This window comes from Mercenaria mercenaria, chromosome 6 (assembly GCF_021730395.1).
Source record: "Mercenaria mercenaria strain notata chromosome 6, MADL_Memer_1, whole genome shotgun sequence".
Lineage (NCBI taxonomy): Eukaryota > Metazoa > Mollusca > Bivalvia > Venerida > Veneridae > Mercenaria > Mercenaria mercenaria.
Genome location: NC_069366.1, coordinates 54058361 through 54079776, shown reverse-complemented (window position 1 = coordinate 54079776; position 21416 = coordinate 54058361). Strand labels below are relative to the sequence as shown.

General features: G+C 36.2%; 1 protein-coding gene across 6 annotated transcripts in view; it reads right to left on the bottom strand.

Moving 5' to 3' along the window:
* Positions 1-9673, bottom strand: part of LOC123548859 (zinc finger protein 236-like) — a 49118-nt gene extending 39445 nt beyond the window's left edge. For 3 of the 6 annotated variants that reach the window (XM_053545935.1, XM_053545936.1, XM_053545937.1), the window contains exons 1-5: positions 9520-9673; positions 7297-7424; positions 6721-6918; positions 965-1219; positions 199-498 (exon numbers count right to left, since the gene is read on the bottom strand). In XM_053545935.1, coding sequence (XP_053401910.1) covers positions 199-498; positions 965-1219; positions 6721-6918; positions 7297-7424; positions 9520-9571 — 933 coding nt within the window. In that variant the 5' untranslated portion in view covers positions 9572-9673. Of the gene's footprint in view, positions 1-198; positions 499-964; positions 1220-6720; positions 6919-7296; positions 7425-8370; positions 8381-8950; positions 8974-9353; positions 9373-9519 lie in introns of those variants that run through there. The other 3 variants (XM_053545939.1, XM_053545938.1, XM_053545940.1) reach the window with 3 other exon arrangements.
* Positions 9674-21416: the final 11743 nt, after the last annotated feature.

Genomic DNA, 21416 nt, shown 5'->3' with positions numbered 1-21416 from the left:
ATGCATGGAAATATGACTCTGATCTGGAACTGATGATAGTTAAAGCTCTCATGAATCTTTCGCCAATCTCTGCATCTGGCATTTCAGATTTTGTTAACCACAGGATAAAATAACTTTATCTTAACTGATCGATTGCTGAAATGTTATTAAACAATTCTGAAACAAGAAAAAAAACATATCTACAGTATAGTTACAAACCTGCAGTGAGAATTCATCACCACATTCAGGACACATCAGGTTTTCCTCTTTCTCATGCATCATGATATGCGCCTTCAAACTTGCAACACGTGAAAACTTCTTCCCACATTCTGGACACACTGGTTTGTCTCCCGGCTCAACATGAGTGGCAAGATGTAGTTTGAGATTGTCAGCAATGTTAAAGGAAGCCGGACAGTTGAAACAACGAAATGGCTTATCATCCTCGTGTGATCTCATGTGACGCTGGTACTGGCTCCACTTTTCTAACTTCTTCTCACAAATATCGCAAGTGAATGGACCCTGTTACAAAAAAATTGATATATAAAGAAACACACTGAATAATCTATGCAAGATAATGCTAGCTTATAACAAGGTGCAAAAAGTTTACTTATCATAGTGATGAAATTTCTGGAATAAAATTCTCCCATAAATATGACTAACTTTTAATTGGCTATTACAATGCCCATTTTGAAACAAGGTTACATTTTACAATCAAATCTTTCCTGAAGACCAACCATGAACATAGATAACCTGCTCTTAAGACAAAAAATATAATTTCCTATTCAAACATCAAACTATTTGCAGTATACTGGTATTTTATCTTGCTAATAAACCCCATTTTTTGCCTCTACCATTCATAGTTTTTATAAGCAGCTTTTGACTGTAATTTCATTAAACATCTATAAACAGCTATTGAAAAACTTGCCTCTGACATGTATGAGAAGGACAGATATACATTGAACATAAACCAGACTAGTTTTTTTACCTTTCCAATAGGAGGCTTAGTGATTTCCTCTTCTGACTGAGCTTGTTGTTGCTGTTGCTGCTGATGTTCAGATTTGACAACATGTTCGGGTGCAGCTGTATCCATCAGAAGTTGTTGTTGTTGCTGTATCTCTCCTTCAATCTGGGTGGCTTGCTGTGTGGGCAACTGCTCCAGTACAAAGTGTTGTACATTCTGTGGGTCTATATTCTCCTGCTGCTCTACAAGGGCTACCTGTCCACCAGCAAACTGTACAATCTGTTAATAAATCATTCCATACATATTACATTCACTTTAGTTTTAAACAGATGTGTTTTACATTGGGATGCCAATGAATATTCAAACATTTGAAAATTCCTTCCTTACATTTTCGAATATTCTTTCCTGACCTAGAATATTTGAATACTGTTTCACTATTTGAATATTCAATAGAAAAACAGAAATGATCCAAAAGTAAAAAATTTTTTTTAGTTGGATTTAACGTTGCACCGACATATGATAGGTCATATGGCGACTTTCCAGTTTTAATGGCGGAGGAAGACCCCAGGTGCCCCTCTGTGCATTATTTCATCACGAGTGGGCACCTGGGTAGAACCACCGACCTTTGAAGTCAGCGACCTTAACCACTCAGCCACGGAGGCCCCCCAAAAGTTAAATGAAATATCAAAATAGTTGCACATATATTTTCTACTCCATTTGAGAAATAAATCATGTGCCAGTGTAAGACCTGCCATTGTCTAAATTCCCATGCAGAATAAAATCATGGCTAATAATGTTCATCGCTCTGATGATAAAATTTTGGGTCTGAACATTCTGTTACTCATCTAACTGATATTGGAAACAGTTCTGGTATGAAAGGTGATCAAACTAGTTTTTGACTTCTAAATAACAGCATAAGATATGCACTTGATTTGTGTCATCCAATTAACAATTTGACTGTTAAAAAATCCACTCAAAATCAAGGATGTATAAACATCTACCTGGTCAAACAGAGCGTAAATGTATTTCGCATAGTTCAAATCCTCATAATCAAGGATGCAAGTTGTAGACATTGATAAATTGTGTCCTTGTTCCTACCTTCTTTTGTAAAAACCAATAATCTTACAAAAAACGAAGAAAAGTAATGGATATAATTAATTATTGTTTTCTATGCAGGAGGGGGTATATGGGGGTTGGTATGAGGGATGATAAGAAACCATAGTGGGTGCAGGTGAAGGCAGTGAGTGTATGAGATATGTAGGTTACTAGTAGTGAGGACTGTGATTTTTTGTGGGTAGGGGTGGTGGTAAGAGGGAAATCAGTACTATGTAATACTAAGTAAATTCAAAACATTAACATTATTACAAAATTTGTCCCCAGTGACCTTGACTTTTGAGGTACCTGGCCTAAACCAGAAGATTTCTGCCTTTCATCCTTTGAGGAACCTGTCCTTAAACAAACAGATATCTGCCTTTTACCAAAACCAGCCATTATTTCAGGTTTGACAATTTTAGGGACAGTAGTTAAGAAAATTTAGCAAAACTGAGAAGCTTACCATGAAACTTTAACCAGCACGATCACATCTGACCCAAGTGACCTTAATATCTAGGATACCTGTCCCTAAACTAACAGAATTCTGCCTCATACCAACACCAGCCCTTATGTGCAGTTTGATGATTACAGTGGCAGCAGTTGTTAAGAAGACATAGTAAAACTAAAAAGCTTGCCATAAAATTTAAACCTGAATGAAATGGCGATGGTTACACAGACACTTTGTGAGTACATCAGTCTACTTTTACTTCTTACTGTTTAGCTAAAAATGGAAACTATCAAACTGTCTTTCATGACAAAAGTATTGCAAACAGAATTGCTGATTGCATAAACAACTAACTTTTCTTGCATACCAGACGGAGATTTCCGGTATTTTTACCGGTGCTGGAAAAATCCATCTTACACCCCGGGGTGTAAGATGACTCTTGTGCTTTAAATGACGTATTACGAATTACATATATGTAGAAGATTTATGTAGTTATTTATATTTTTTTTTTTTTGAAAAAACGGAATAAAAATCCAGTACCTTGACAGTTCCTCTTTGTTCCTGATATAGTATATTTCTCGATTAAAAACACGTTATTTGATCAAAAATTCATAACGTTACGCTGCAACTGATAAAACAAAACCGGAACTAAACATTGTTATTTGTCTTCCCTTACAGAAGCAAGCCTCTGTGGCATACATGCTGCGTATTTGCTGTGTATATGCCGCGAACACAGTAGTACGCCAGAGGAGTACATTTTACATACACCGCATGCCGCGTACATGCCGCGTACTATTTCGACGAGTACACAGCATGTACGCAGGAGGTCACTAGTGCACTTCAAGTACGAAGCACAGACTCTGAAAATTTAAGGAGTACACTGCATGTACGCAGGAGGGACTTGTATAAGAAAATAGTACACTGCATGTACACCGCAGATACTTTGAAATTTGTGCAGTACACTTCATATACGCGGGAAAGACTTGTACAATTTCTTTTGGCATTTATACTTAGTTTTTTTTTTATAAGTTAAAGTCTGAAGTAAACTTCATACACTTTGGAGGGACTTGTTCATTTTCTTTTGGTGTTTATACTTTGAATTTTTTTAGGTAAAAGTCTGAAGTACACTTCATGCAGGAAGGATTTGTACATTTTTTTTTTTTTTTTGGAAGCAAGAACTTGATTTCCGAGTAACTTTTATCTTAATAGCATAGAATAGTTCAGATTACCGGTATTCTGAACAATGGAAATTTGCCAAACTATTTGCAATGTTCATTTGTGAAGCTTACATCTTAGTGATTTCTGAGCTGCACCTTGCATGCAGTGTAAAAATATATTCTTTTTCATTTTGAATTAATCCTGGAGCTTTCTAACTTGGATAATTGAAAAGCCTTATTTGAACTTTGTTGCATTACATTTTGTAATACATGAAATAATAACCAAGATAATGCCTCAACAGCGCCCGAATGAGAAGAATTTATAGCTCTCACTGTTATTTGAATACTCTTAAGCAAAACACCATTCTGTCATGTTTTATAAACTTTATAATAAAGGCTTTAATGCTCATTATGTTAACTCATTAAGGCCTCACCAAATTAAAAAGTTGTTCATTGGATTTGCCGCTCGTATATTTTCAGAACGTTTTTTGCTAATTGCGCTCGCCCCATTGGAAAAAATCAATCCAAAATTTTTTGGTGCGCTACTTTCTACAGAAGTAAAAGTGTATAAATGCTTATATAATTCCAGTCATAGATTGTTCTCAGATGGATTTTAATCAAAATAAATACATACTACGCACACATCGTCTATAATAAATCATAACACTTATATTTAGTTGCATTAAAGTTGTTTCCCCTTCATGCAGTTACGCCTTTTTTTCAAATGTTTACCAAATTATATCAAAGAGCTATAAAAATAAATATTTTATACTTCTTTGATTATATGCTACAAAAATTGATTTATTTCATTGAAAAGTGGATGAAGAAAAGCATACTAATTTATTTGATAACATCAATCTACATTATTTGGGTAAGGGTAAATACTTATTGATGCATGTCACTTATCTTTCTTCTGTTTTTTTCTGTCCAAATGATCAGCATTTGCATACGAAAGTTGGTGAGGTAAGGAATTTACATTATCACAGCACTTTCGCAATAAGAGTACACAGCATGTATACAGCAGGAGTACACAGCATGTACGCCGCAGGACTCGGGCCAGGAGTACACATTATGTACGCCGCAGGAGTACACAGCATGTATGCCGCAGGACTCGGGCCAGGAGTACACAGCATGTACGCCGCAGGGGTAGTACACCGCAGGCTCATTTGCATGTGAAAAGTGTATGTGCCGCGTACATGCTGCGTACTATTTCCCGCATAATAAATTCCTCCAGCGCAGGGCTTCCATTAAGATTCAATTTCATGGAGTCAGGACTGCCTGACATTCAGATTTTGGAGTCCCTCTTAAATTTTCTTGGAGTCCTAGTATTACTGTACGCTGACCCTTAATATCATCATCATCATCATTATCATCATCATCGGACATCGTCATATTTAAAGTACCACTAGAGTGATGAGAAAACATTATATTTAACAAAATCTTTTTATTGTTTTATTATATGTATAGTTACCATCAGCATTTTATCAAAGTCAACACATATGCATAAAACAGCAACTGATCAGATATGTAAAATAATGTTTTTTTAGTTTACATCTGTAACATTTCTAGTTCAATATTTTGCACAACATGATATGAAATACATGTACAGTACATAACAATGTGAATACCACAATGTCAGTCACATAGCAAAAAGTATTGATCAGTATGATTTTCATAGCAGTGACAGTGTTTTTGAATGTTCCAACATTTACTTAGTGACTTTGCTTGGTGCATAAAGTCTCTGCAGACGCCTTTTCTTAACCTTGTGCCAGTGCACAATTGCTTTCTCATATGGAAATTGTTCAACAGTAGGACCACATGACAGTTTCACAAGAGTCTCTAAATTTTCAGGGGCAAGGGAAGTTCTGGATTTTACTTTAATTCTGTTCTGCAAACTGAAACCTCTTTCACAAGATACACTTGTTACAGGAATACAAAGGGACATGTTACAAAGTTTACTAATGATTGGGTAATCAGTTACATGGCACTTCATCATTATTCTACAGAAGTCCATAAAGTTCTTTTTCTTGTAAGCACCTTGGAGGAGACACTTGACACCTGCATATTCAAGTTTCAGTTCATTTAAATCAATGTTGTATTTCATGGCCAGACATTTCAGATGTTCCTCAGTTTCGGTAGCAGACAGCAGTTCATTGGTGATGTGTTCAAGAACACTGAAAGCCTCAAGCACTGGGGTGTTAGTTGTCATCCGTTCCTCAATACAATCACTTACACAGTCAATGTAATCTTTTTTCATTTTTTCAACACTGCTTTTTTCATTGCTATGAGTCAGCTGGATACCCTTGTAGTACACCTTATTAAAAATTGAAGGTACGTCACGGTGTATTGATTTTGTCGTCCTTTGAAAATATCGGAAGTCCTTTGTACGCCACTAACTTTGTGTATTGGCGTACTGATCACAATTTTCGGCGTATTTTACGCGGGGACGCCGCTTAACGGAAGCCCTGCTCCAGCGTACATCCTGTGTACTATGTAGTCCACAGCATGTACGCAGCAAGTAGTACGCGGCAGAGCTCATTTGCATGTCAAAAGTGTACTACAAACGTACTATCGGTGTATGTGCGGTGTATATCCTGCGTACTATTTAAAGCCCTTGATTTCAGTACACATCATGTACGCATCATATACGCTGTATGTACACAGCAAGAGTACGCAGCAGGCCTTTTTCTTCTGTAAGGGTTTGAAACGTCATGACGTCTTTCCTGTTTACGGACGTTGGTTTCCCGCGCTTTGTTTAAATACGCTGCTATAAGAAATAGTTCTAAAGAGAAAGCCGTTCGACTGATTTTATTTTCATTATTATATCTTGATATCGGTATGCAAGAAAAAGATTCTGTCACTGGTTATAGGTGCATATGGGAATATCCGGCTCGAGGGTAACTGTTTAGGCGGTAACTCGGTAGGAATCTCGTTACCGCCTAAACAGTTACCCTCGAGGCCGGAAATTCCCATCTGCACCTATAACCAGTGAAAGAATCTTATAATATGTTCAACTGATGTGTTGCAATTCATGATAATTACTACTTTTGTGTAACATACAATAATTAACAAATACTGATAAAAACCTGTGTGAGGCCTTCCATATTGCCACCAGAGACCATGGTAGGGGTGGCAAGCTGTATGATCGAAGTCCCATCACTGCTTTGTATGAATGGAATAGAACCATCCAGTATCTGTATACCATTGGGGAATCCTTCTGTTATATAGATAGGTTGGCTTTGGTCTGCCATCTGTACCACAGGGGCAACAGAGCCCTCAGGCATCTACATTGGAATAAGAAATACTGTTTTCTGAATATTGTAAAAATTCAAGACTTTAGTTTTTTCCAAGCTGTCATGAAATCCTAGTTTTCTGCATTCTTCAAAAAATAAAAAACACAAGTTACCTCAAAATACATACTGAAAGAGGTTTTAATTCAACAAAATGAAAAATCTACATTGTATTAAACTTAACTTTCCATTACACTGACCTTACACTGACCTACTGAACCTCTTTTAGAACCAAAACAAGATTTAACAAATATTTTATAGCTCTTCCTTCAGTCAGTGTTAAAACAGTAAAAACTTTAATTTCAATTACAAAACATCAAGAACCACTGGACATGTATAGTGGCTTGTTGTTAGTAGCTATGATAAGCATACCTGTATGATTGTGCCGCCAGGTACAGCATCTTGAACATGCAGTATGGGTGCTGCCACATCAGAAACTTGTACAACTGGATTGATCACTCCTTGACTACTCTGCTGATTTACCAAATACTTTGCCAAATCTGAAATATGGTAATTCATTGCTGCTTTAAATGTTGGAAAGTTTTACTGGTATTTACATATTCATAAATAACCTGTAAATCTGATACTAAATTGACTTTTAAGGCAAAAATCACAGGATAACCTGACAGAAACCATTACCTAACAGTGATTTTTTTTTGCCCTTTTGGGAAAAGGTCCGGTACCGGATAAATTGGGGAAAATAGCGGGGTTTTACTCAGATTTGGAATTTTTATAGTTAATTAATAACATCATTTAGAATGCTTCTTCCATTTAATTATAAATTCCATGTAAATATCATCAAACAAACTGTTTGTATGGTTAAATCATGGTGAATGTCAATGTAACTTAGTTTTCCTTCTGCAATCATGAAAATGCAAACTTAATTTGGTCATTTGGGGAATTTTTGGATGATAAATGGGAAAAAAAGATTGCATTTTTCAATTGGGAAAAGGTCCTTTAGGGGTACCTTATAAAGAAGGAAAAAAATTGCTGCCTAATACATTTAATGAAATGCGTGCACCTACCAACCAGTATAATTTGGAGTAACACGGCCAAGCTTGAAGTAAAAACTAGCATGTTATTTTCAGTGTGGATTAAAACTTGGACTGATCAATTTTCTAAGGAAATAATGACTGAAACCTAACACAAAATTTATTAATTTGCAAACTTAAATACATGTATCTCCTTTGGAATACAACAGACTGGGTTCTATCCAAATGTTTGTTCTGCCAATTATTTCTCATAAATAGTTTTACATTAATTAATTTAACTGCTCCAAACATAAGAATGGTTCCAGCCACAAGATGAAAAAACTTAAAATTTACTTATCATGGGAGGAAAATATTTTACCGTTATGGTTGATAGACATACAAATGTATATATAGAAATTAGAATGTGATGGCAATAAAATTTAACAACAAAGAACAATGCGATGCCATTACTGACCAGTGCAACTTTTTTTTATGTTAAGCAAAGAAGTATAAAATACTGATATTTTTATAGCTCTTTGTGTTAAGTGACCATTTGTTTCAACTGTAGTCAGTTCTGAGTTTTCTACAATCATGTTCTCTTTTTTCCTTCCTTTTATCCAACTTGTGTTTTGTAATTGTATGTGGCAACAGCAAACAAGTCAAAATTGTTTAAATGATACATGTATGCCATTTTTCCAAAGTAGGTCTTTCACTATCCTATTCAACAGATGTTCACCATATCAAATAAAAACAATTAAATTCCCCCAAGATTAATCAAGCTTTTAGGTGAGAATCAGATTAACCTCACACAAAGTGACAGACAATATGACCTACAATGTATACAGTACTTGTGACCTACAATGTACACAGTACTTGTAGACTAAGAAAGGCGTAGGTCATATGGTTTGATGTGGAAGAAAATCCCAGGTGTCCCTTTGTGCATTATTTCAGGTACTGGTGGACACCTGGGTAGAATGATAGACCTTCTGTATTATAAAGTAAGCTAGTTGGCTTCCTCAAATGTTCATTAATTTGTAATTAATCACAAGTCTTACACTATTTTTGCATAGATCTATATCTAAATAATTTAGCTTGTGGCAAGTAAGTTCATCCTAGACCTCCAGACTCCAGTTGCTTCTGCTGGTTGTGCAAATTAACATAATGAGTTTTCTATCCGTTAAAGCTTTTTCAAAGAGGCAGCAAATGCAAAATATCTTAGAAAAATAATACGCATACACTAGTATTTTTCTACTTTCAGTTTCATTCTGTTACAGAAAGCTTGCAAAATGTAGGTCAGCATTCAGTTTCTTGTCAGAACCCTGGAAACCATGGTTAAAACAGAAAAAAAGCACAAGGTCTTTTCTCTAAAGTATGGATACATATCTAAGAAAATGTTTCACCATGTTTATTTACAATATCGAAAAATGAAAGAAACTGGACCATGGGGAGTATGAATACCAGAAATTCATTCGCGATTGTGAAGTTCCACGTATCATTCCGCCCAACCTGCCCGGGCCGAAGGACTCAAAAATAGCTCGCCCAAACGTACAAAATATGCGCCATATCTAACAAAACTACTGCGCCAAAATATAATCTAATATCTAAAGACGGTAATGGCTCATACCAGGAACATTCTCAATAGGTACTTCAAGCGTGTGACGCGCTTCTATCGACATGTTTCATTTTGTAGTAAAAACAAAATGGCGCCTGATGCAGCGTTATGATTTTCAGAACGAGGCTGTCAGATTGCCAAGGCCCGGATGTAAATATTTCTGCAGACGACAAACAACAACAACAACATTGGCCAGCACAAAAAATAAAGAAACATAAAAGATATGGTTCTTTCTGATTTTATTACGGTAATGCAATTTACTAAGTTTAAAATTAAGTCTTAGGCGCGGACCGTATGACGGGAAAACCGTATAGCTATCTAATGTGCTACAATTCTTATCCTGAAAAGTTTTTCGAGTTATCAGATATTTCATCTATACCAGAGGACTAGGGGTGGGTATTGCCACGAAAATTGGTAGAGCGGGAGTGGGTATTTCCGAACAGTTAAGCAATAATGTTGTATGTTCGGATATACCCGCTTATATTGCCATTTAAAAACAACTTGTTTATAGAGTGATTCCAGCTGATTTAGCGTGTATAATTTCGAACTATATAAGTATAAAGATATTGTCAGTACAGTGTATTGAAGATATTACCTATTGGACGTGTATTTCCGAACAGAGGGGGTAATTCCGAACAACAGGGGGGCTAATTCTGAACAGTTCCAACTTCTTAAAAACAGAACTTTTGTTTGTTTACAATGATAAACACAGACATTCTTTGTGATATTACTTGCATTTTTAACAAAGAAACTTTATAAAACAAAACATACAACTGGAATTTACAGAACATCTGTATCTAAACCTAAATTTGCAGAAGCACAGCACAACATCTTGCCAACTTTCTACATGATTAATGTCCGAAACATTGAATATGGTATTACCACCCTATACAATGATGCAGTGTGTAGTGTTAAAATGTCTTAGAATCTGTGTTTAAATTAACAGTATTTGCATTCAAACGGAAGTTTGTCTGTATTGCCCAATAACTCATCTGCCACACATTTAGGGTTGAAATCTGCATCCACAATTGGTGCATGAAGGGTTTTCACATGCATAGCAGTAACGTGGACTTTTTTGTGCAGGGTTGTCTTGGCACCCAAAATTCGCTTGCAACTCTTGACAAGCTCATGCTATTGCTACATGAGTCGCCGCCTCCTCTACCAGAGTCGGATCATAATTGCACAGTCATATTTAAAACGAGCCAGTATGAATGAAAGGAAGTTGAACTCATTTTACAAAGTAGTAGATTTATTTATTTGCTACTGTATCTATTTTATTTATATATTTATTTATCTACTTATTTATTTATTTATAATCTAGCTCTAGTTATTTGCTTCAGATATAGTATAAGTCTTATATATACTTATTTTGGTTAAACTTTCTTCATATATGATTGTTTGGAATTAGCCACACATTAATTAACAAGTGTGTCTAATTCCGAACGGCTTCTTTGATCTTTCAACGTTTTCCATAATGATAAATGCAGTTTAACTCCCTTCCCACGGACACTTGTGATGTAAGAATTCCATCAAAACATTGTCAGCGGTAAAAAACTGATACTTTTAGATCCTTACGTACTACTTACATCGAAATACAAAAACAGGTAAGAACGACTTGCATGCATGCTGTCGTATAAATTCTAGTCTATTATTTTGAAAAGATGCGCGACAAAAGTTTGCATTAATTGCAATATGATATGGAATTCGTTGTTATCTTGTATGTGACGCTGTGGATTAGACTGGTGCCTTTCAAGAATACAAAAATATCATTGGAAAAATGTGTTCGGAATTACCCCCCTGTTCGGGATTACCCACACCCGCTCTATTGCGATATATTGCAATATTGTATGTGGATATTGCAATATACTGGGATATATTGTACCAGTCATTTAATTAGATCTAACAAAAACATGATGAATCATATTTTTTTTTCAAATTTATTCAATTAAAAATGAGTAAAATGACTAGTATCAACAACACGAGTGTTTGCTCCACCTTCTCAATAAATAGAAATACCAGTAAACAAAAAAAAACAAAAAAGTTTTGACTAGATTATGGGGAGTATTGTCAATTTGTCATACACAAATACTATTAACTGTTGATGATTTTGCCTTTGTTTTCAACAATCTCGAAGTCCGACATGTTGCTATCATGCTAGGACGCCGATTACCGGATATTCAAAAGCGAAAGTAGACTGCGTCAAAATATTATTTAGTTTATTGTGCGGCACTACATTCGGTTTACGGATACAATCATATAACAGAGGTTGCTCAATTCACCGATTATAAATGAGGAAAGTGGTATAGCTGTTGTATGAATAATAAATTCTAGTTGATAGAAAAATTACTAAAGAGTCGCTGACAAATACGAAATTATATTTATCTAAATTTTCTTATTGGTTTTATTATGTGGAATTGGGTCCGTAAAATAGCTGTAAACCAGTCTGCTACTTGCACCGGAAATGAAAGGAGAAAAATGAAAACAAAGTTGAATCGTGCTGGCAAGAAAAGCATTTTTTTTGTGAATCTTCATGGTTTACGTTAGTGTTACTTAATGTTATAAAATAACCGGTATTCGAAAATCATATCGCAATATCGTATCGTCGGAAAAAACATCGCAATAACCGGTCTACCGCGGTATATCGCCCACCCCTACAGAGGACATTCACTCAAGCTCTATAAACCAAGGACTCTTCTTCGGAATGAATTGCCTGAAAGGGTTGTAAGTGCTCAGACAGTTGATACATTCAAAAAAAGATTAGGCCACCACTGGAATGTAGAGTCTAACTAAGAGACATGGAACACAAGAGGCTTTGCCTAAACCGTAAACTCCCATAAAAATTGTAAATGTAAATAATAATGTTGGTCCTTTCTGCAGAGATTTTTCTTTCTTATTGTAATTTCAATAAGCGGTTGTTTCTATATCTAGGCTACTGGTACTGATGATAAACACGGACAGATGATAAAGTCGACCACCTTGGAAATATTCGATTGTAGGGGTGGGTATTGCCACGAAAATTGGTATTGCGATATATTGCAATATTGTATGTGGATATTGCAATATACTACAATATATTGTACCAGTTATTTAATGAACAAAAATATGACGAATCATACTGTTTTTTCAAATTTATTCAATTAAAAATGAGTAAAATGACTAGTATCAGGCCATCCTTAAAAAATTGTTTGTTTGCAGTAACGCGACCGACTCACGAAAATCGCCGCGACACAAACAATTTTTTAACCCTAAACTCGGATTTTTTTTTTATCGGTGCCGTGTTTTAATTCTTTCCTGTTTCGTTATTTCTTTTGGGTAACTATTTGTATCGCTAAGTTTTCCTAGACAGTGTTCGTTGAGGTTCAACTACATGAATGATCGATATGACCGATAAGAAACAAAATATGTGAATGTTACGCTTTCTGTATACCGCTAATTAACAAGTGACACAAATACGATAATAGGCTGCTCTTCAATGCATTGTTTATCAATTAACTTTTACACATTGATCAATAAATACCTTTGGCAATGACGGACATTATTGTACCAAATACAGACCACGAGAAGCCCACGTGTCAGTCGGCGCGTGGCATGATTAGTGTTTCCTGCAGGCCTTTTTAACATGGCGCAGCGCCATGCCCCGTTTGAAGTGCCGCCAAGCTGCCCTTCAAACCGCCCGTTTGCGCCACGTGCCCTTTTATTCTATGAAGCTTGTATATTTATCTTGACAAGTGCCCTTTCAAAACCAGTCTGGAAAGCCAACGTCCGCGGGCCATGTTCAGTGTATTGTACCGTCAATTAGCGGCTGTGATCAACAGGTCGACACGTGGGTGCATCAACCGTGAATGACCCTGATTAAGAACTGACAGGATTATGCAATCAATTACTGTTTTATGATAGTTTAAATTGGGAACAGTAGATGAAAATTTGTTTGTTTTTAGCACGTCGACGGTGAAGCAACATGTAGGCTTTTTACGGAAGATATGATTGAAACGGTCAATTAAACGATAATTATTTAAAAGGTTGTAATTATTTAAAATGTAGATTGATTATCGCACATTTTCGTTTGCGCTAATTAGGCCTTTAAAAATAAAATATTGAAGGTTGCCGATCGCCGACCAACCCCATGAAAATTGACCAGACTCAAAATATTTTATATCGATTTTTTCTACAAGATTTATTTTATTCCTTTTTTGGATATCATTTATAAAAATAATAAGATAAACGTTTAAGCTTTAGAATGATATTAAATTCATTAAAATTGACCGATGTCTTGATTTGTAATATTACGAAGCACATTCATGACCCGCTGATGCAGAAGTCGTCGCCATCGTGAAAATTTGAAAACGTACATCGGTATGAAAATAACCGATAACTTAGCGATTAAGTTATAAAAACTGATCGAGATTTAAATGAATAAACTAAAAATGCAAGGCCCTAGTTTTGTTTTCGTAAATAATTTGTCAAAATGATTTCATAAGGCCGAAATTTAAGATGAAAGTGCACAGCCGCATGCGTCAAGCAAGCCGAAATTTTGAGTTATTACTCGCAATGAACCATTGGTATTCACATTTATGTTTATATTACTGAATAATGTGTGATTAGACGAAAAAAAACAACAGATTCATAGTCAGTCACTGTATGTATCGCAAAAACATCCGAGCAACGGGGGAGTGATAAAAATAGTGGCAGACGATCTAATCTAGCAAATTTCACAGCATATACTTTTGATTGACATCTGCCAGAAGCTGATTAATATACCAAGCTCCGCCTACTGCCATACTTCCGCTTATGGCGGTGGAATTCACCGGGATTTTGATTGACAAGGGGCAGTACTTTCGAACTCGAGACGCATAAAAGAAAATTTCCTCGGGGCAAGCCGACGCACAGGACATTTTTTGTGCGGGTCAAATACGACTTTTTCTCGATATGTGCGAGTGAAAACCCAGAACCTCGGGTCTACCGAACGCCCTGCCGATTTCCTGATATACTACAAAAAATTCATGCAAAAAGTTGTTTAGAAAATTCCACATGGACAAATCGTGGTACATAGTGTTATCTGTGCAATACTGCAGACGTATTTAACCGAGTTTTAGATTTGTAAAATAATGATTTTTCTCGTAGGTAAAACATCTGGGATAGATAAATTCTTGGATATCATTCTGTCATAATTTTTCAAACAATTTTGCAAACAAATAATAATTTTAGTTTCGATCTTTTGTCGTTGCATAATCTTTTTAATCTGCCCCGAGGATAAAACTGCAGTGACACTGCACAAGTCACTTGGAAAGAGCACAATAAACGTCAAAAATATTAGACAAACAAAATTTTCTTACCTGAAAATTTATTTATAAAAGTTAAATATCCTTTCAATGCAATGACTAAAACCAGCGAAAGAAATCCATAGTGTTTACATTTCTAGATTTTCCTATTTAAGTGAAATTAAATTTCCATGGGTCCACTTTTTCCTATTTTTCAAAACCCAGACTTTAGAAACATAGTTATTATTACTGAAACTTTCTGTGACTTAAATAATGTAACTGAAATTCAAGCAAATTTTTGACACCTGCCATCAGAAACTGGGTTTAACCTGTTTGACAGCTGTTTCTTTTAATGTGTGCCGACAGTAGCAGATCAAAGAAGACAGTAGCAGATCAAAGAAGACGTGTATTCTGTGTGATGTCATAGTGATGTCACTGCTATTGACATGTATTTAATTCAAGAAGTGACTGTGAAATGCTTTTATGGGTTTTTGTGTTTTGACTTTGAGTGCATTAGCACTGGGAGCTTGATTTATCTTTTGCTGATATGGAATTAACCTAGCTTTTTTTAACTGTATTAAATTCAGATTAGGCTTTTCTTGGTTAGGGCAATCATTGCAAGAGTAAAAAAAAAACACTTTAATTTGCAGTTTAATCACATTAGATTCACAAGGATAAGAAATTAGGTTTACATTGAACAAAGAAGTATATTTTATAGCTCTTTGCATTGAAGGATAAGAAAACAGAATCACTGATATTTTCAGTGAATTTGTTATTTACTTTAAATCAGTAGACTTAAACAAAGACAGGAAATAATAATAATAATAAAAAAAAGTAAATTTAGTTCCATTTTCAACTTGCATGTCATGGCGCTATTAAAAATCTTCCACGTTTCCCTAAAATCACTCCACCTCTCCCTAAATCTCTCCACTTCTCCATAAAACTTAGCTGAGGAAGAAATGACTTCTCCCTAAAATATTAGCATAGCTTTAGTCCGGGTAAACAATGTTTAAAACAATTAAGTATTGTCTAAAAATTACATGATACATGGCTTTGAAGGAGTGCTGTGCTAGTAATCAGACTCAGGTCTACAGGGTTAAATATCAAAGATTTTGCTATTTACTTCAATGCTGTCCATTGGAGTAGGAATCCTAAGGAATGTAATGTTTTTTTTTATTACCCCAGCCAGTGCAAGGACATTCAAAAGGTCTGGCCAATTATTTTTGTTTAATACATTGATAATCTGAAATTTTTAAGTTTCATATGGAGATAATAAGCTCTGTTTCTGACTGGTGTCAGGCTATCTGTTGTTTTTACTGTTATTAAAAAGGTGATATTAATATTAGTATTCATACTATGTGAAAACTACCACCCTTGTAGATATGTTACAATCAAGTTAGCATTCTACAGAGAAGTGTTAGTACCCAAAATGTGTATAAACCAGAGGGTTAAAAAGAAAATGCAGGTGTTGTACAATTAGCATACAAAAAAAAAACGAAAAAAAAAAAAAAAACCCTACCTACCTACTCACACTAAAAATTCTGGGTCGCGTTACTGCAAACAAACAATTTTTTAAGGATGGCCTCAACAACACGAGTGTTTGCTCGACCTTCTCAATAAATAAATATACCAGTAAACAAAAAAATTAACGCCGATTACCGGATATTCAAAAGCGAAAGTAGACTGCGTCAAAATATTATTTAGTTTATTGTGCGGCACTACATTCGGTTTATGGATACAATCATATAACACAGGTTGCTCAATTCACCGATTATAAACGAGGAAAGTGGTATAGCTGTTGTATGAATAATAAATTCTAGTTGATAGAAAAATTACTAAAGAGTCGCTGACAAATACGAAATTATATTTATCTAAATTTTTTTTTTGGTTTTATTATGTGGAATTGGGTCCGTCAAATAGCTGTAAACCAGTCTGCTACCTGCACCGGAAATGAAAGGAGAAAAATGAAAACAAAGTTGAATCATGCTGGCAAGTAAAGAATTTTTTTGTGTGAATCTTCTTGGTTTACGTTAGTGTTACTTAATGTTATAAAATAACCGGTATTCGAAAATCATATCGCAATATCGTATCGTCGGAAAAAACATCGCAATAACCGGTCTACCGCGGTATATCGCCCACCCCTATTCGATTGCAATCGGTTATTTATAAAATTGAACACACCATCTAATAGTTTCCACTTACAACACCAACTGGTGTAAACAAAAACAAAATTGGTAAATATTCTGTATAAATAAATGACTTACATAAATTTGTATAAAAAATATTTATCCAAAATTACTGGAGAAGAGGGTGTTTTTTTGCGCATGCTCACTGTCGAAACATGAAGGCCTGACATTTGTTAACTTTACATTACTTGATCAGGAATGACTGTTGCAGCTTTTTGCGGAAAGTTTCAATATAATAATACCAAGAACATTTTGTAAATGACAAAGTGTTCGAATTTATCATCAGTCAACGTTCATACAGCCCCCTTTTTACATACCCCTTTCAGGCCTTCACTTCGTGTGAGTTTGCTTACTAAATATAAATTTGAATTATGTAAAGTTTTCAGCAAAGGTTAAGCTTTATTTTGATACCGACCATTGATTTCAATTTGCAGAAATAAAAAAGTTACAGGTAAAAAACCTCATTTTCTGTTCGGGTTTATCATCAGTACCAGTAATTTATAAATCGGGAATAAAGATATTTTTAAACTAGATATTGTATTGCGCACAATCATGTTTTTTTAGTTCTGTCATTGTAGATCTAGATTTCTAGTAAAACACAAGGAAGAATATCCAACATAGAAAGCCACGTACTAAAAACGCAGCCTCCCCAAACCTAGTCCAAATAATAGGACGTTTCGGGACAGTGTGATAACTTTGACTGTCGCTGTTAAAGTCCGTCACGTCTAAACTTCTTCCCCTTACAGAAAAAAATGGTCTGTGGTGAATGGATGCGGTGAATGGTTGGTGAATGATTGGTTAATAGAAAGTGAATGAAGTTGGGACCATTAACTTTTCATTAACTTTTCACATGCAAATGAGGTCTGCGGTGAATGAGCTGCGAACATTCTGCGGTGAATGATCTGTGAACTGTCTGCGGTGAATGAGCTGCGAACATTCTGCGGTGAATGATCTGCGAACTGTCTGTGGTGAAAGAGCTGCGAAGTCTGCGGTGAATAAGCTGCGAGCTGCAAGTCTGCAGAAAGCTTTCATCTGATAGGGTAGAATGTCAAGCCCGCCAGCGGTCTGTCAAGTGTGACCTTGACCTTGAACCTAGGGACAGTTCTTGCGCATGACACTACATAATAGTGAACAGTCATGCCAAAATACATCAAAATTCCATCATGCATGAAGAAGAATTGCTCCGGACAAACTTCAAGTTGACCGCCAACTGTGACCTTGACCTTTGAGATAGGAACATGGGGTTTGCGCAGGACACACCTTATCATTGAGGTTAACATTTGTGCAAAATATAAACAAGATTGGTCCATGCTTGTCAAAATTATGGTCCGGAAAAATATTGGACGCACACACGCACGGACACACATACACCAAACTGCCAAAAGTGGTGACTATATCGAGCTCAATGCAAGTGGGCTCGACGATAAGCTAGTGAATTAGCTGGAAACCTCTATACATTTACATGCACAAAAAAATCAAAGTCATGGAAACTGATGACAAAAATAAGTCTGCATCTGTTTAGAACTACATGAATCAAATAAATTGAAAAAAAAAATCACATTTTACCTTTGACAGGCCTTGTGTATATCATAGACAATTAAAAAAGCACTTACTGTAGCTGATACCATGCTATTCACATAAATCTGCTGTGCTCTGCATGGTCCAGAATTTCAAACCATACAAACCATTTTGCCGCCAAAACGGGTGCAGCTATTTTATTTACAAATCATGAAATTCAAATTTCTCCGGTGAATAGAAAGTGAATTAATGATACAATATTTAAAATACCAAGTCCTGCGGTGAATAGGAAGTGAACACTCCGGGAGTCTGCGGTGAATAAAATGTTAAAAAAGAAGTTTGATTGCCAATCATTAACCGGATGCGATGAATGAACAGCGAACTGCTGCTGTGAATAGCTCCATTAATTTCATTCACCGGAGAAGGCTTGTTCTGTAAGGGTCTGCATATGCCTGTTCTAAAGGAAATCTGCTGGGAACGTTTTCTGGTACATTTACAAAAAAACAAAGACAAATATCAAACAGGGAATGCCACGTACCAAAAACGCAGCCTCCCCAAAACGAAACCCACAGCACGCAGACGCGTACACCACAAACACACATACACGCGCACACACAAAAAGCCAACACAATAGGGCAAAACGAACAAACAAAGGAACACAGTGGGGCACCGCCTTGGAACGGTCAGTGGCAAAAAAACCACTGGGGAGCTTAAACCGGTTTATGGTGTGCACCCAACCTCACTCTTACCCCCACCATGTCCCAAAGACACGGGACAGTGTAAATAAAAGTTATCCCCTCCAGGTGAATCTCTAACACACGTAATGGAAACAAAAAGGCATGGCATGTAAAACACAAGTTTTGTAATGACTGCATGCATCTCTGAAAATGAATTTATGTTGACATTAAAGCATAAACTTGCCTTGCTGGCATTTTATGAATGTAGCTCTATATTTTGTGTTTTGTTTCTGCAGTTTAGTGAAATCAGCAGTCTGTTGTTTATTGAAACCGGTGTCAGGGAAGGTATCTCCTCGCACCTGTCACATCATATTTTCAAAGATTTATACTGGACTATTTTCACGGTATCACTAACCTTGCGTTATTCAGGGGCGGATACAGTATTTGGTGGTGGGGGGGAGGGGGGTGCAAAACAAAATGTTTGTAGTCGAGCAGCTAGGAGGGGTCCGGGACATGCTGGACCCCAGGAAAAGTTTGAAAACTATGGATCCATCTGGTGCATTCTGGGCGTTCTTAGGTACTTTAAATAATTATTTGGTACTGAAAAAGGACAGGTTTTGTGACAAATCAACCCAAATAACATGCTAATTATAGTCCATATGTTTTATGACTTGTCAGACTTATTCTTGTGTAAGTATCTCGGAATTTCTTAGCCCGATTTCTGAGGATTTTTGAGGGGAGGGGTTACCAATGGCTATTTAACATAGAAATGGACCAGAGCGTCATAGGAGCTCGTGCAGATTTTGTCGGAATTTTATTTAGCGAGCTAAAAAAAATGCATATTTTATTTTTTTGACTCTGAACAAAAGACAAATTACCTATGTGAGCGAGAGAAAAAAGAAAAATAAGGAATGTAGGCATAGTACTAGAGCCGTTTTACGCAATTGAATACCGCCGGAAGTAGAACCCTTACAGAAGAAAAAGGCCTGCTGCATACTCTTGCTGTGTACATACAGCGTATATGATGCGTACATGATGTGTACTGAAATCAAGGGCTTTAAATAGTATGCAGGATATACACTGCACATACACCGATAGTACGTTTGTAGTACACTTTTGACATGCAAATGAGCTCTGCCGCATACTACTTGCTGCGTACATGCTGTGGACTACATAGTACACAGGATGTACGCTGGAGGAATTTAGTATGCGGGAAATAGTATGCAGCATGTACGTGGCACATACACTTTTCACATGCAAATGAGCCTGCGGTGTACTACCCCTGCGGCGTACATGCTGTGTACTCCTGGCCCGAGTCCTGCGGCGTACATGCTGTGTACTCCTGCTGCATACATGCTGTGCAGGGCTCCGGAAATTTTGATAACTCAATCGGTCCGAAACGAAAATCCTGACATCGGCGCTACCCCACCCACCGCATTCCCAATATTATATATTTTGTAAAACGTGATAGGATAAAGAAATAAGCATGTCATGCATTAAAACTGAGTTACCAGACACCGCGCGTTACCATACAATGAAGACAGTTATTCAGAGTTATGCGTGATCGTTACTTTGTTTAAATTTCGATGTTTTTCCGAGATAATACGAGGCATTGACACCGTGTGCGTAACTAGTCTAAAAGCCAACGCACGTGACTTCGATACCGTATACACGGCAGATTGTATACGGCAGATACTTTGTGATGTTTCCTCATTCTTTGACGGAATTCTATAAAATACAATGCGTCAAAGTGAGTTACACGACACATATTCTCTGCTAAACAGCTTCAGTATTTAAAGAATACTCTGCCGCGGACCGAATGTGTACGTTATTTGAACGCTGAGATCGAATTTCCCGCATGTATAGTACCAAAACGTCACGCGGGTTGGCCACGGATATTTCATTTCACTTACGTTGTACTTCAATAAGCAACTACATTTTATAAAGTTATATGTTCTCTTCTGATGTAAACAAAATTTCATTTTGAAACGTTTTTTAAAAGACCGATTTGATAAACTGTGCCACTCCGGTTTTCTTTATCATTCGTGGTTGCCCGTCCATTTCTTTCTTTCTTGTACAGTCGGGTTGCAAAGACGATTTTCTGCATTTGTTTCAACATGAATCATGTAATTTTTTCAAATAAAGTAATTATAAAAATTATTTTTACCGGTTTTCCGTGTGATGACTTATTAAATCAAAGACCTATAATGTACAGTTATAGCTCTTTGATTAAATGCAGCGACCATTTGTTTGTTACCGTGATCAAACAT